The sequence below is a fragment of the Bombus pascuorum genome, chromosome 3 (assembly GCF_905332965.1).
Source record: "Bombus pascuorum chromosome 3, iyBomPasc1.1, whole genome shotgun sequence".
Lineage (NCBI taxonomy): Eukaryota > Metazoa > Arthropoda > Insecta > Hymenoptera > Apidae > Bombus > Bombus pascuorum.
Window position 1 is genome coordinate 17,164,806 of NC_083490.1, and position 16,604 is coordinate 17,181,409.

The 16,604-nt window shown below is 31.6% G+C and overlaps 1 protein-coding gene across 1 annotated transcript; it reads left to right on the top strand.

Annotated features, from left to right (window-relative positions):
* The first annotated feature begins 2,108 nt into the window (after positions 1-2,108).
* Positions 2,109-5,977, top strand: LOC132905653 (F-box/LRR-repeat protein 14). Its single transcript, XM_060957161.1, has one exon. It carries the CDS (start codon positions 3,494-3,496, stop codon positions 4,949-4,951), a length of 1,458 nt encoding a protein of 485 aa, XP_060813144.1. The 5' UTR covers positions 2,109-3,493; the 3' UTR covers positions 4,952-5,977.
* Positions 5,978-16,604: the final 10,627 nt, after the last annotated feature.

Here is a 16,604-nt window from a genome sequence, read left to right on the forward strand (position 1 = left end):
CAAATTTAATTATTACATATGGAAAGGTTGTTTTCTAATGATTATTCTTTAAAAACAATAGTAAAACTAATGAAGGCATTTTGTAAAGAATACAGAACTCCTTCAAACCCCTTAAATACAAAAGGGTGGATAATAAGGATGTCAGTAATGGAACTAATGATTATTGTACGATGTATCTTTTTTTCTTATTAGGAATGAATTTTCATTTAATGATCAAGCATATGTTATAAGATCAAGTACTGTAAATATAATATAATTGTATTATTCAAGTAATTAAAATTGCTCGCATTATTTTAATTTATAAATCATGAGATATATATGTAAATTTTTTTTCAAAAATTAAATTTCAAAAGCAGAAGAGAATAAAATCTAAGAAATAAAAAAAGAGAAAATTGTTTATTCAATTAGATTATGTTTAAAATGTAGTAAAACTTATTGGTAAAGAATAATATATATTAAAAATAGTAATATGAATTATAAACGGTTTAAGAAATATTCGGTAAAATATTATCTAACATCGCTGAAACAAACGTTATTTATTATATGTATACACACATATATACATATGTATGTAAATACACATATATGTACATATGCAAATATAAATTGTGTAACCTCACATTTTTTAAAAGAAAATTTGTAAAATTTGTATATAAAAACAATAATATAAAAATTTTACATTTATCCATATAAATTAATAAGAATTACATATAACGTATTGTTATAGACGCGTGAAATGATATACAATGTAATTTATACATATATTATGATACTAGTATTGTTATCCATACTTACGTAGTATATATATATATATACATACATAGATAAATACATACATATATACATGCATCATGCACACGCATACATATATACATATCCTTTGTCATTAAATTCTAAAATCTGTAGCACTCACATATTTTAAATTGATCTTACTCAACGTGTTTTGTATTCTGATGAAAAAAAAAATTATTAAATGACTTTAATTCTATGAAATATTTATCACATTGATTAATATTAAGTTGAGCAGTTACATATTATTTTATATATATGAAGGCAACGTGTATATATACATACATACTTGCGCACACGCAGCATATAAACGCGTGGTAACATTATGTAGCAGGTAATTCACACACACACACACACACACACACACACACCTATTACCTACTATATATCAGAGTCGATATATATTACAGTCAAATACTGATAAAATTTTAGTTTATGTATTATTATTTTGTATATTGCACAAAAATATTACCTCTAAACACATTCAATTTTTTTAACGTAAGCTATTGTAATAGTTTCATTTACAATAATTTCTCTTAAATAATTACTTTTAAATATAGAGTATATACTACATAACTTTACCACTTTAAAAATAAGCTATGCTAATTAAAATATGGGAGATATTTTATGCGTAATGAAGTTTATGAACTGATTATTCTAAATTTATATATAATTTTCATGTAATGTAATTGTAACGTTGCCTCGCTTTGTTTTATTTGTAAACTGTTTCATTTATCTAACAGTATATCAATTTTTGTAATTATTCGCTATTCCTTAAACAATATATTGACAGAAATATATCTCATATATATATTTATAACGATTATTTATTTTACTTTTCCGTATGCAACTATTTACTATTTATGTTATGTTATGTAATTCCAATTAAAATAAATTATACGAAAATAATATTGTAACTGTTTAATCTCTCATGAAGATTATTGATAATTATTAAAACGTTACAATACAGGGTAAAAAACGCAAGGAACGAATTCCATTTCTTTCCTTTCCCAAATTAATAATGAAAAAAAGTACTGTAAAATAAAGAAAATCAAAATCAATGAAAAAAGGTTGTATAAAATAAGAATACAGTATGTTAGGAAAATTTAAGGAAAGGTGTTCTAGCAACGTGATTCGGAATACACGGTGTCGTACCCCCACCTCCTGACGAAAACTTAAAAATGCCGCCGCAGCGCAACCCGAATCGATATTCGCCAACGTAGTCACGTGACTAAGACTCGAGTGCTGGCAGCCAATCGGGATTTCGCTAGAATGAAGTTTGCTCTCCTTCTATAACAGAGCGACGACACGACATCTAACTTTAGGTAACTGGAACAACAGTTCGCGACTGGCAGCGCACCGGTTTATGTTTTGGCAATGTGTCTCGTTTTGAAGCCAGTAAGCCAGTTACGCGAGTGGTTTTGTGACACGTTTAATCGTTAAGGCAGTGAATACAAAGACAATATCACAATATCAGAGTGTGGAAAAGAATCAATTTGACGCTTGACATAATTTGTTCGTAATTTGTTTTTACCTGAAAAGGAGATAACGGCGGTGTGCGTGTGAGTATCGCTGATACTCGTATCGCGTCTAAGAAGAAGTAATAACTGTGGTAAAGAGAGCAAAATCAAAAAGAAATCATCGATCGAAAGCGAGAAAAAGTTCAGAATAGTGAGGGGAAGTGCTGGTAGGGTGATAACAAACATCGAAGAAAGAGAAAGAAAAATTTACTACACATTGTACGCACGACACGCACGACGTACGCGTATGCACACGTATATAGATACGCGCGCTTGCGGGCGCGCTTACACATATAGATACGTAATAACGTTATATACACGGGCAGTCAAGCACACGCACGCACACGCGCGCGCGCGTGCGCGCGTGTGTGTATGTACTCTATAGTAGATGAATATATACACGTATTTGTACATATATAGAAAGAGAAGAAGAAGAGAAGGACGGTGTGAGGGAGGTTAAAGGAGGGAGCTTGGGGAAGGAGCGAGGGAACGAATGAGTAAGGGAGAGAAATATAGAGAACAAGAAAGAAGGAAGAAAGCGAAACGCGTGGAAGAAGGGAAATAGGAATCGAAAAATACGGTAGTGTTACATGTGATATGCGGTGTTTCGCGAGTGCTAAGCGATCCGCGTGGGACAGAAAATCGTAAAGCAAAACAATCGACGAACTTTCTCCCTTTTGTTTCGTTTTGTTAGTTAGAATGGGTTTACCGTTGCTGGTAAATTTAATCAAACTATCGGTACGACAGAAAAGTAAACTGTTCAAGACTGATTATCGCCGATCTCGAATTAATATCTAGATGAAAGAATTGAAGATTGTACTTGAAATATGAATCGTGCATGGTACAAGATTGTTGAGTGCGAGGAAGAAGGAGAATAGCGGTGCATGGAAGAAAGGAAAAGCGAGAGTCAGAGGTGTGAAGAGATGATTCCATAAAGACGGACTGGAGGATATTGGGGAAGGGAAGGGAAGGGAAGGGAAGGGAAGGAAAGGAAAGGAAAGGAAAGGAAAGGAAAGGAAAGGAAAGGAAAAGGAAGGGAGAGGAAGAGACGGTAAGGCAAAGGAAACAGGAAAGAAGAAACAAAGAGAAGAAAGAAGGAAACGTGCGCGAAATAATTGTGAAGGCTCGAAGTTTTTGAAAAACGTGTATATGTGTGTGCGCGTGTGTATATATCAGTGGGCAAGATGGAGGAAAGTCAGCTGTTGATGACGGAACTTCCGGCATTGACGCCAAGTCGCGGCACAACGTTGCTTCATCGTTCAGGACATTATTATCAGTTACACCAGCCGCACCTGGCTGCGATACCGACGTCGCCGCAGAGTCAGGGGATTCTTTACAACTCAAGTAACGCGCCGTCACATTATACCAGCGGTGCGACGACTGGCCTACCGGTGTACGCGCAAGGTCTCTCGTCGAGGCAACAACCGCAAGTAACTGCTCGTGGTACTGTCACAGTACCGAGCACGCATATCTCCTGCTTGTATCCTGAAATATTGGCGCTGATCTTTAGCTACCTGGAGGTCAGGGATAAAGGACGCGCTGCCCAAGTATGTACCGCGTGGAGAGACGCGGCATATTACCGGTCTGTCTGGCGAGGGGTTGAGGCCAGGTTACACCTAAGAAAGCAGGCCCCGGCATTATTTGCTAGCCTGGTGAGAAGAGGGGTAAAAAGGGTCCAGGTATTGTCATTGCGAAGAGGTCTCGGCGATGTTTTGAAAGGCGTGCCGAACTTGGAGGCCTTGAATCTTTCAGGTTGCTATAATATAACCGATGTAGGCTTAATCAACGCTTTCTGTCAAGAATATGCCACGCTTATCGAACTGAATCTTTCACTGTGCAAACAAGTGTCGGATATTTCTCTCGGTAGGATAGTGCAGTATTTAAAAAATCTCGAGCATTTAGAACTCGGTGGTTGCTGTAACATTACAAACGGAGGGCTTCTCTGTATAGCATGGAATTTGAAAAAGTTAAAAAGACTTGATCTACGAAGCTGTTGGCAAGTATCTGATTTGGGTATCGCTCATTTGGCTGGTGTAAATCGAGAATCAGCCGGGGGAAATCTCGCGTTGGAGCATTTGAGTCTTCAAGATTGTCAGCGGTTGAGCGACGAAGCCCTCAGGCACGTGTCGATCGGTTTAACTACCTTGAAATCCATTAACCTTTCGTTTTGTGTGTGCATTACCGATTCGGGGTTGAAACATCTGGCCAAGATGTCTAGCTTGCGTGAACTGAATCTTCGATCTTGCGATAATATCTCCGACATCGGTATGGCTTATCTCGCGGAAGGTGGCAGCAGGATTTCCTCGTTGGATGTATCGTTCTGCGACAAGATTGGAGATCAAGCGCTCGTTCACATTTCCCAAGGATTATTTAATTTGAAATTACTTTCTCTCTCTGCCTGTCAAATCAGCGACGAAGGTATCTGTAAGATCGCAAAGACCTTGCACGATCTCGAAACACTGAACATCGGCCAGTGCAGCAGATTAACGGATAAAGGACTCTACACCATTGCCGAGAGTATGAAACATTTGAAATGTATCGATCTTTATGGATGCACCAGGATAAGTACCAACGGTCTAGAGAGGATTATGAAGTTGCCGCAATTGAGTACGTTAAATCTTGGTCTTTGGCACGTGCGGTGATGGCTTTTTCTCAACCGTACTACATGCACTATTTGCGTCCCTATATTCGTACGAGTATTCGACGAACGTGTTTCCTCGGTGCCTGCGAAACATCGCCGGATGCCATGCCGATTTTATACTTGTATTTCTCCTAATTATTTTCTCTTTTAATTCTTTTCTTTTTTTTTTACCAACGTCCCTAACACTTCCTCTCCACCCCACCCCGCCTAGTCCGCGTCTTCTTACGTACTACTTTTTATACGCTATCCTATCAAATCACTTATGGACAGCAGTAGCAACAGCAGCAGATTCCTTTTTTTTTTTCCTTTTTGACCATGCGACGATTGTGTAAGGTGTCTCACACTCATTTTTTCTTCTTCTCTTGCCATCCTTGCGTATCGTGTCAAAGACGAAATTTTCACACTTTTCGATCATTAATGTTACAAAGTGACAAACAAGGTTCGTTAATCATCGGTTCGATATACATATATACTTTATTTTTCAAAACAAAAACTTTTTCTCAAATTTTCAGTGCTTCGTTCATCCTGCACTTACTGCGATATTGGTATATCAATATTCAATATATTTATATCATTGGAAACTAATTTCATTTACGATAAATATGCAGCATTCGCGTATGTTCGAAAACTCATTCGTTTCTTTAATCATACGTTTGTTTCCTTTGTCATAACTTTATCCGAATTAAACGTCGAAGATTTAGTTACACTCTAGTCTAACGTTTCCGCTCTTTTCGTGCTTTCCAAAGCGTTCTGCATATGCACGCAATGGAAAACGCGTATCGAACTGTTTCTTTATTTCTTTACTCCATTATCGTATCAAGAAATATGCGTATTTTCTTTATTATACATACATGTGTACATATATATGTACATACTAATCTGATACGTAAATCTTTGTCTCTTTAACGAACGAAATATCGTAACAATTTAACCAAGGTGTTATACTTGATCGATTAGAATCATCCGCCGCTCTCTCGGTCTCTTTGCAATATTTTATACATTTTTCACCTTCTACATAAACGTATATGCATACGTTATATATATATATGTGTGTGTGTGTGTGTGTGTGTGTAAATAAATAAATAAATAAATAAATATATATATATATATATATATATTTATTTATTTACACGCATATACGTGCGGGTACACAACATACATGCACGAAGTAGGTAATCGGTCAAATATTTTCTGTTACCAAACGTTTTGTCGTCGTAATTGCGTATTGTTTTCGATTGATTTCTTTGTACGAACATTACAAAGCCCTTTACATAAAAAGACCCAAGTTTCTCAATTTATTTCTTAAACATAATTTCACGTAGATACTTTTAGTTAAAACCTTGCTAGTTACTCATTACCACCTGTTATTTTTTTTATTCGTGTGCCTTCTATAACGAGATCGTTGTATTTGTTATTTGAGCGAAGATCTTTTTGTCGAATCATCGTAATTATCTAACATATTACGCATACCAAAGAATACGGAGATTAGAATAATACTATAATCGCCTGATTCGTTCGTTTTCAACGTGATTCGATTATTTTAATATGAGATACTATGTAGAGACATACTCGTTATGTTTGCCTGATTAGCGAAAATCGTTGCTTTTTTCTTCATAATGTAAGTTCGAATTTAGTATCATAGTAAGAAAAATGTTAGCGAATACATACGATTTGCTAGACTTCAGGTTATATGATACGATTATTTTGTCTGTACAGATATTCCATAATATCAAACATGCTTTTATTTTATATAAATGATATTGAAACATATATCTGTTCCTTAAAAGCATATAAATACATACAAGCAAAGAGAAGAAAAAGAAACGAGAAAAAGAGGTGAGCGTGAGGAATGAAAAAGATTAGTACGTTGTATTATATCTGATTTAGCAAATTTTCTGTTATCGTAGGCAAGAATTAGGTAATATTCTATATACGAAGTAAAGAAGATAAAAATAATGTGTAGGTATAAAACAAAGTATGCATATAGCAATAAATAAAATCAAATTTAATAGCATATAATTTAATCGTATCAATTTCATTCGTCCGGACAAGTTACAAACAGAATATGTATTAGAATTAGAAGAAGCAATCTGTGTTGTTATGTCAATGTTGAATTCGAATGAAATAGCATAATTCGAATAGCAAAATTATTTGTTTTAACGTTTTATTTGATCATGATAAAAATAAGTATATACGTCCATATGTCCATCTTTTCAGAGGATGTCATATTTCGGATAATTTTATTTAAAACGTATATTGGGTTTTTCCTTTTTAATTTCTATATTGTGCATTTGCACTTTTTGTTATTTGTAATCGGAAGAAATTACAGTTACTATTTGCGTAGATAGCAAATCGAAAAATTTATAACGCATTTGACTAGGATTTTTAGATGCATTATCGTGAAGTATCTTTATATTAGTTTTTTAATACTATGTTCGACTATTATTGTTATGGATAAAGATAGATAGTAAATTCTGAAGAAAACTAAGTATTGTTGACGAAGTAATTATTAAACATGACTTTAGCAAGGATCATCATTTGTATCTGAAATATACAATCTAATTTTTACATTTGATAATACATGTATACGATTTTTATCTCTTTTAATGATTTATATAACTCTGTTTCTTTACACTCTAAGCAATTAATTATATATTTCTTTTCTATATTTATATATCCGTGTGTACAGTATTTTGTAACTGCCTTGTGCGCAACTCTAACATTAATGTTTCCGTTTCCTGTTTTATTTGATTTTCTTTTTAAACATTTTGATCGATAGATCTAATATATCTATGTACGTATATATTTTAGTTCTATGTTCTTATACTAAACTAACACAAATTTTTGCATTTAAAAAATATAGGTAATTAAAAACGGCAAAAATGTAGGGAAAAAGGAAGCAGTAATATTAGTTGACACGAATATGTTACGCAAATTTGTACAAAAATTGGTTTCTCAGTCATGTATTCATACAGTAATAAAAACAATTCTCAATATCAATGACTTTTTTCAAAGTACTACATGGGTATATGACATATATTGTATTTAGAATGTTAACCAATGGGAACTTTTTTTTACTAATAACGTAATACAAACGATACATAGTTAGTTGGTATTTATTTGCAGCCAAAAATAGAACTTTGTTTCGCATATAAATCCATTCATGTTTTAAAATTTGTTATAAAAAGTATCTTTGTGAATGATGTTCTGTTAAAAAGGACATGGTTAAGTTTACAAATATGTTGAAAATAATTCAACTTATTCTGTTTTCGATTGGTGTATTTATGGTGTATTTATGCTTTCCGAAGCCTTCCATCACCGTGATGGAATTAGGCTTCACGAAACATTATAAATATATCTTATAGCATAAGAAAAGAATCTTAAAAATTTGAAAATCGAAATGCTATATTTTCGATCATTATAAGTAAATAAATAATTTTTCATGCTTAAAGTGTTCTTATAATAAACAAAGAAAGCAGCGAAGGATACTAGGCAAAAGGTTATTTTTGAGATGAGATACCAATTTTTAATCTTTTCTTTATTCTAAATTTTTACATATTTTATCAAGTTATAATTCTATTTAATGAATTTTATTTAGTCAGCTAATATAAGAGCTACTTCAAAATCGCTCATATCTTCGATGTGTAATAAAAAAAATTTAACGCTCCTTTTTAAGTTTTGTCTTTTCCAAGATGTATCTTTTAATGGTCATTTTATATTTGTATTTTCGATATGTTTTGTTGTAACTCTACACGTTGTTAAAGTAAAAAGATTGCGTGTATCTATATTTTCGACTAGAATATTATTAAATATTTCTAACAATCGTTCATAGATACGTTTGTATTCACGTACTCAACATTAAAATGAAGAAAATGCTGAATCTTGATCATTCGTTACTACATATGTTACTACAAAAATGTTCATTTACGACTTTACCAATAGATGTAGCACAAATTTCAATTTTCAATTAATACAAATCAACTTAATTATGAGTATATACTAGCGCTCTTACTATTGCTCGGATCTACCGAATGTGATACTCGGGTACTCACTGAATTCACATCCAGGTATCCGAATATAACTGAGTACTTGGTTACTCGCTCGATTTAGATCCGAGTATCCCAATACTTGATTACTTCTGTACCAACATCCAAAGGCTGGTGTGGTATACTTCTGAGGTACAAGGTCTTTTACCAGGTGATAATAAAGCGTCCATAACAACAACAATAATAACAATAACAATCCACGAATGGATTGGTCAAAATAAAGACATCTTTCCAACGCCGCTGCTAAGGAACTTGCCACATTCTAAAAAAAGTTAATAAGAGGAACTCTTTCGGGATGACGCAAGAAGGTGTCACCCTGAACTTTATTCATGCAGGATTCACTTCGCGCCCCACTCGGACAAAAGTATGACAGTATTCGCATCGTTCGATGTAGAAAGCCGAGATGGGTTATGTATACATAGACATATCAGTTGACAATTTTCTTCTTCGTTATCATTAGCACACAGACAGTCGTTATATAAAACAATAAATAAGTTAGTCATGAGATAGCTTTCATTACAGTTACTCATTAAAATTGAGGTTGTCTAAGGAATAAACGATTTGAATAAATAAACAATGTAATTAATGATCACCTTACGTGATCATAGGCCATGATGCTAGTTTATAATTTCTAAGGACGTCTTCTTTGTCTTCCTTGATGATTTAGAGCACTGCCTCTTTGCATCCGATCATCACTGGTAGGACAACAGCTGTAGCTGCATTTACTCTTCGTTTAATGAACTTCGCGGCGGTATCTTTGTACTTTTGATTTTGTCCTTGTACACATTATTCAAGTTATTTTTGTCTTCATAGCATACTTTAACGTCCACTGTAAACCGTAACACGATCTGTAATGACTGCATCAGACTGACACAGCTGACTCATTACATTCATCAGTGGTTCTTTGAATATCGTGCACCGTTTAACAGTTTTTTCGATGATCAAGTCCCATACCTCGTTATGTCTCCTTATCCTCTACGTCTTAATGAATATATATATATATGCCTAATATGTAGCCCTGGTAAACTCTAGGCTTGGATTTCACATCTTCTGCATCTGAAGTAAATACTGTTTCTAACTCTTCTTAGAGCCACCCTTATTCTATATGTATTCGTTCGGACCGATATTGCGTCTAGATATCTGGACTTTTTCAAGAGATCGGATTTATAGAGCCAGGAAATGTACATACTATCCCCGAAAAATTCTTGAATCCTCTGTCCTTGGGAGACTAGTCGCCTCTATTTCTTTGTATCCGCGTTTTTCAAGGCTCTCCGCTTGGCCTCGGCGTCCTGCAAATTGGTGGGCCACTGTAAATCCATAGATGTGGCGTATTTCTTAACAATACTATATTAATATTACTAATATTAAACTTGATTTGCTTAAGCTAAACTCAGATATATAAGAAAAGTTTCATATATATTTGAATAATCATGAAAGAAAAGTTGAACCCGGATACTCCAGTACTCATACTTATATTTAGGTAGTGCGGGTGGTAAGAGCCCTAGCATATAACTTAACTCATTTTTGTACAATATGTTTTGAACAATATAATATTTGAACTTTAAAGAATTATTAGTATTTTGCTTCTAAATTTTTGGCTTTTAAAACAGCATTAACTGATATATTTTCTGTTAAATTTCGATAATATTTAATATCGTTGGATTTAAATCCAGAATCGTATAAATCGCATATTCGTATTTTTGATAATTATAATTTTCGACAGGGTTTAGATTGAAATTTTATGTTGACTAATCCAAACTAGAAAGTTGTTGAATTTTTAGCCAATTCTATATGGTTTCTCTGTACTTTTTTCAATGAACGGTAATATAATAATTCCATTCAGAGTACTAGTATTATTATTAGTGTACTAGTAGTACTAAGTACTATTATTAACTTCTATCTCATTAAATTAGATAATTCGTTTTTGATAAAAATACTATTCAGTTTTAATATTTCCTTGTAGATACTAAATGAAGTTTAATATTCGTCTTTCATAACATTAGCTTTTTTCCTTTTTTTTTTTTTTTTTTTTTTTTTGAAAGTTTTTCGAACTTATCTACGTATATATATATATAATTAATTACATTTTATAATTATTTTGTTACAAGATTATATCGTTATTAGCTTTTTACTAATTCGATATATTACTTGTTTTCATAAATTATATATATATAACAAGTAATATATCGAATTAGTAAAAAGCTAATAACAATATAATCTTATAACAGAATAATTATAACATGTAAGGAAAAAATATTTAGAATCGAATTGATAGTTTACACATTTTCTTATAGATTTTCAAAGTTGTTTTTTTCAAAGTCAAATATTATTTGAAAGCTTTTTTTTTCTAGCGTGTTATTTCTATTTACTATTTCTGACTTCGTTTTTGTTCATGTTAATAATTGTCAGTATCCCTTATTTACATTCAGATAATTGAAAATATAAAAAGAAGATGTAAAATGTATTCGAATGTTACAATTATGAAATTATGTAATTTTCTAGAGGAGAACTCTAAAAGTGTAAAAGTGAAGGAACAACGTTTATTGTTTAAATGTCTTTATGTTTTAGTTGGGCCATTATCAACAAAACAGGACGTGTTAATTTTGAATTCATTAATTATCATGATACTACCGATAATGCATACTCACGTTCTAGCGAATAATAAATTTGCTAGAAACTGCTAGTCAAATGCACAGACATTTTTGTTCGAATTAGTGTATATCAAATATTTGTCAATCTACGACTAACAATAGGTTAAGAGATAAAGTGCAGTTGATTTACATTTTTAAATTATAATACATTTACGTATTGAATTTCATTTAATTTTTATTGATAACAAGTATGTATATTAATTCGTTTTTTCACATTGACTTGTTATTTTCATATTTGGCAAATTTACCTCATTTCGATGATGATAAATTGATAGTTGTAAATAACTTCTGTTCCTAAGTATTATTTTACCACAGTTGTATGTTACCATGCTCATTTAAATCAACAGTCTCTAAAGGATGCATATCTAATATCTAGAGACGTATATACATGCATATATTTGTGTACGCCTTGTTTTTGCAGGTCAATTTTTTATATTGAATATTCGTAAAAAAGCTATCTCATTACTCACTTCAAATTGAGAAATTGTAAAATACAACTTTGTTATAGAAAATTATACGTAAATTCATTGTGACAGTTACTAGCAGCTGTTGCTATTAGCCGTTACTGACATGCAGAAACATGGCAAATATCTTTATAAACAATTATTAACGATTCACTATTGACGTTAAACGTGTTGATACTGCGAAAAGTAATTGCGTTTGTTAATATTTTATAATATATTTCTTTAAATGTTAATACATTTCATTTGTATTTTTACAAATATGTTTTTTTCAATATCCTAAATACACTCACTCGTGCCCACGCCCACTCACATACATAATTATTATAATTATTTTTACAATATCTTTATATATGTATATAATTTTTATAAAATTCTTCATACATTATATTTTGTTTATTACATGCACTGTACTCTAGTTGCACGTATATCAATTATATTATATCAAATTTTTTTCTTTTTTATTTCATAAATTTTTTAAATTAATGTAAATTTCTTAAAATCACATTTATTCTTTTCAATCGGTTACGGTAGAAGAAGTTCGAATTAATTATGATAAATATTGAAACGCTGGAAAGCCTTTATTATACCAGGCATATAAACTACGTAATAGGTAACTAATAAAAGATAAATTGGTAATTTTAAACGGAAAGTAATAGTCTCTGATAACACAGATAATAGTACGTCAATTATGTGTTCTCCGCATTTATGATACATTTAATATAGTGCAAATTCGCTAAAGGATTACAAGAAAAATACAATTTTGGGAGCTAAAAACAGTATTCTGAATATGCTGGCGAGCCTGTATGGCCGTCAAAATTGGTGAATACGAATCAGGTCATAAGCGTTTCGACAGTGTGACTGATTTTGCTATTTTTCTACGTCTATAGATTAAGCATATACATACATACGTATGGATCGAGTCTACATACATACATATGTTGTTACTGAATTAATTTTATAGTTCTTCAAAAAAAGTTTACGAACCAATCCGAGCCGAGTCGAGTCGAATCATGTCGAAACAGATTCATTTTTCTTTATTCGATGTTACATTTATTTACAACGAACAGGAAAGTTGAATCGAGTCATACGAGTCTTGCGTTTTAATATATCATGCCGTAGAAGTACGTGTATTTAAATGAGAATTCTTGTATAACAACTCTAAAGTCAACTGATAATATGGAACTAAACTTTCTTGAGATATATGAAGACATTCAATTATAGAAAACATTTTTTATTGTTTATCGGACAGCGTACAGTGTACAATCAATTGCTATTGGCGTGGGATGTAGCATTTGTCATATTCATTTAAAGATAGAAAGTGAACAATTTTCTTAAAGTTAGATAATTTGTACTAGCATTATACTTATTTCTAAAAAGAACATCGAGAATTGAAAAAGTTCTAGTTTGGAAGTAAAATGAACTTTTTTCGACAGGTAAGTTGACTTTATATAAGTCATATAATAGATATAATTTTCAACGAAGTTTATTATAAGATGAGTAATCTTCGTTTGGAATTAATCACCCTATTAATTTTCAGTTATTCTTGCACATCAATTTGGAAAAAAATAATTTCGCGAAAGCAAGTTTATTTTTCTGATGACATTTTTCTAGAAAGACAAGAAAAACAAAATTTTTTTAGACGAGTTAGATGTCTGTATTAGAAAAATCAATCAAAATGTTAGTTGACTACTTTGATTTATTTGTATTTTGTATGCGAGACCCTCTTTAAGCTAGATGCTGAATAAACGTGCTTACAATACTCTCTACAGTATGTGCTGTAGGTTTCTTTTACTTTAGTTCGTTGTTCGGTACATACGTTATAGGTAAATAGATTTAAATTTAATTAGACTTTAGATTTAAGAATTAAACTTATTTCCAGCTAATATTTACTTTTCTTTTCTTCATTTCCATACCTTAGTCTTACAAACAATAGCTATAGCTATTCTTTTCTTCTCTCTTTTTTAAGTACGTTGATAGATCTTGTGTGACATATTTGTCTTATATTCTATTATATTTAACTCTGTTTATTTTTCTGTTTTTGTATACACTTTTTCCTTGCCAGTTAATTTCTGGCTTGTGTTTATGTTTTCTTCTTAATTGTTTAATCTTACCTAAAGATCGTATTCGGTCCTTCTTCAGTATTCTTCTCTACTCGTATTTTTCTTTTCTCTTTCTTTCTTTTTTATACATTCAGAAGTTCAAAGCTCCCCTTCTGTGATCTTTTATTCTTACCTTTTTTCTTTTTTGTCTCTTTTAACATTATATATTTTGGAGTGCTCCTATCTATTATAGCCCTACGTAGTATATATTTTATGTATGTATTTTGTCTGTATTCTTCTTATGCTTTTTTTTCTTTTCCCATTCTCAAACCTCCGATACCTATGTTACTACCGATTTTTATTAATAAAAATGGTTTTATCGTTCATCTAAATTTGTTGGATTTTCGGTATTTAAATGTTTTTATATCCTGCAGTTCTTCTCTTTCTATACCCATTTCTTTTGTTTCTTCCCCCTCCCTTTCTTTCTACATATTGTTATTCCTTGTTTTTCTACATTTAAGTTTAGATTCCTTCTATATGGGAAGTTTTTACACGTTTTTCACATTTCATCAATTTTTTCCTCGGTCTTCTGCCACAAACGCTGTACGATTCATATGCCAAAATATATTAATGATAATTATTAAATATATAATATAATTCATTGTTTAACTGCCCTCAGATTGGATATAAATTTTTAATCGGTTTCACACGCTTTGAATTAATTTTGTCGTATGTTCATGTATTAATTTCTATAGTGTTATTAAATTATTAACAAACAGAATTTTACTTTAGATGCTTATATGTCGAAGTAATAGAAACTAATTGAAATAAAGATGTCATTAAAAATAAGGACGTTTTATTATATTATAATTGGTTAAACTAAATGTAAATGAAAGGTAAGGGAGAAAAACAAGAACTATCACGAAATATGTTTATTCAAAAAATTCAGTTTTAATTTTAACTTTTTTAGTTCACTAGTTCAAAAATAAGCAACGTTCAATGAATTTAACTGTTTTGTTTACGAAATGAAGTTTATACATTAATTAAATATTACAAAAGGAAATATTAAAGTAGTAATTATTTTATGGTAATTGCAGTTCTTGTCAAATTTGGACACCACAAAAAATTGAAACAAAATAAGTGATTCCATTATTAGTGAAACTATTATTACTTGAAAGAAAAAAACGCCACTTGTTAATGCTCATTGATACCCAATCACTCTTTTTTCATTTCTTATGTATGTATTTTAATATACGTAATATAAAATCATCTTATAAAATCGTGGAGTCTTAGAACCACAATTTTTTTAGAACTGTAAGGTCTTGGTATCTTACTTTTGAAATAGCTAACAATTCTGTGTATGCTTTGTTGGGACGTTCAAACTTCCCTTTCTTTGTTTTATTGTCTCATCTTCCTTTTTATTGCTTAATTAACGGTCATTATAAGCAGTTGGGTAAGAAATAAATCTAGGTTTATCACATAATATTCGTAATTCTCTTACTTGTTGAATGAAAAATGGACATATGGACATACACATATGGTCTTGACAAATCTTTCTCGTAGGAAGAATGTTCATTCCCTTCTATTTTGATTTACCTTTACAACTTGAAGAGCTTACTTCGTACATCTCACAGTATATTGACCCAATCCTTTGATGACTCCATCCTCGTCTTCTGATTAACTCCATATTTTTATCGTATTTTAAATATGAATGTCATCTAACAGAAAAAGTAACATGAATCGAATTCAATTTTTTTAATTCGTGAACAATACAGAGAAGATATTTGAGTACGACTAGTACAACAGAAAATGGGTGGATTCCTCCCAACTAGGTTTTCGAGAAAATTAAATTTGAAAATTCTTCGTATGCGTGAATACTTGCCATACATTTGACTTAAGTGAACGCACTATACGCTAGTATTATATTTTGACGATATTATGAAGGAGATTGGTTAATTTTATTTTAGCGGAATTAAAACTTACATTAATGAGGAAATCATCGAAATTGTCGCGCGTCTTGCCGTAAACGAATTGCTTGTCGAATCATGGAAACATGGACTAATGCCAATGAATTTTGAGTTCGTATTTCTTCAGATGCTTTATAATTATTCATGATTTCTATGCTATTCGACATACACGAATTCTTTTATGCGACTCCATGAAGAAATGTGCAATGAAGTGAGGTCCGGTGATTTGCTGGCATGCAAAATCAATTTTCTGCTAAAACCAAGCATGACATTGCTAATGTTTACATGATCATAAACACATGAATAAGCCAATCTAATACCATTATAGTAGTATCGATTAAGTCAACAGCGTGGCGAATGCCCCTGTATACGAAGAATTTTCAAACTTAATTTTCTCAGAAACGAGGCTGCAAGCAAAAAAATCGTTATTCTATATCTTCGATCGATATTTTCATAAGGAATCCACTCATTTTCGATTGTACTACCT

What these genes read in the sequence shown, in the direction of transcription:
- LOC132905653 (XM_060957161.1), top strand. Translation starts at nt 3,494, where the DNA reads ATGGAGGAAAGTCAGCTGTTGATGACGGAACTTCCGGCATTGACGCCA.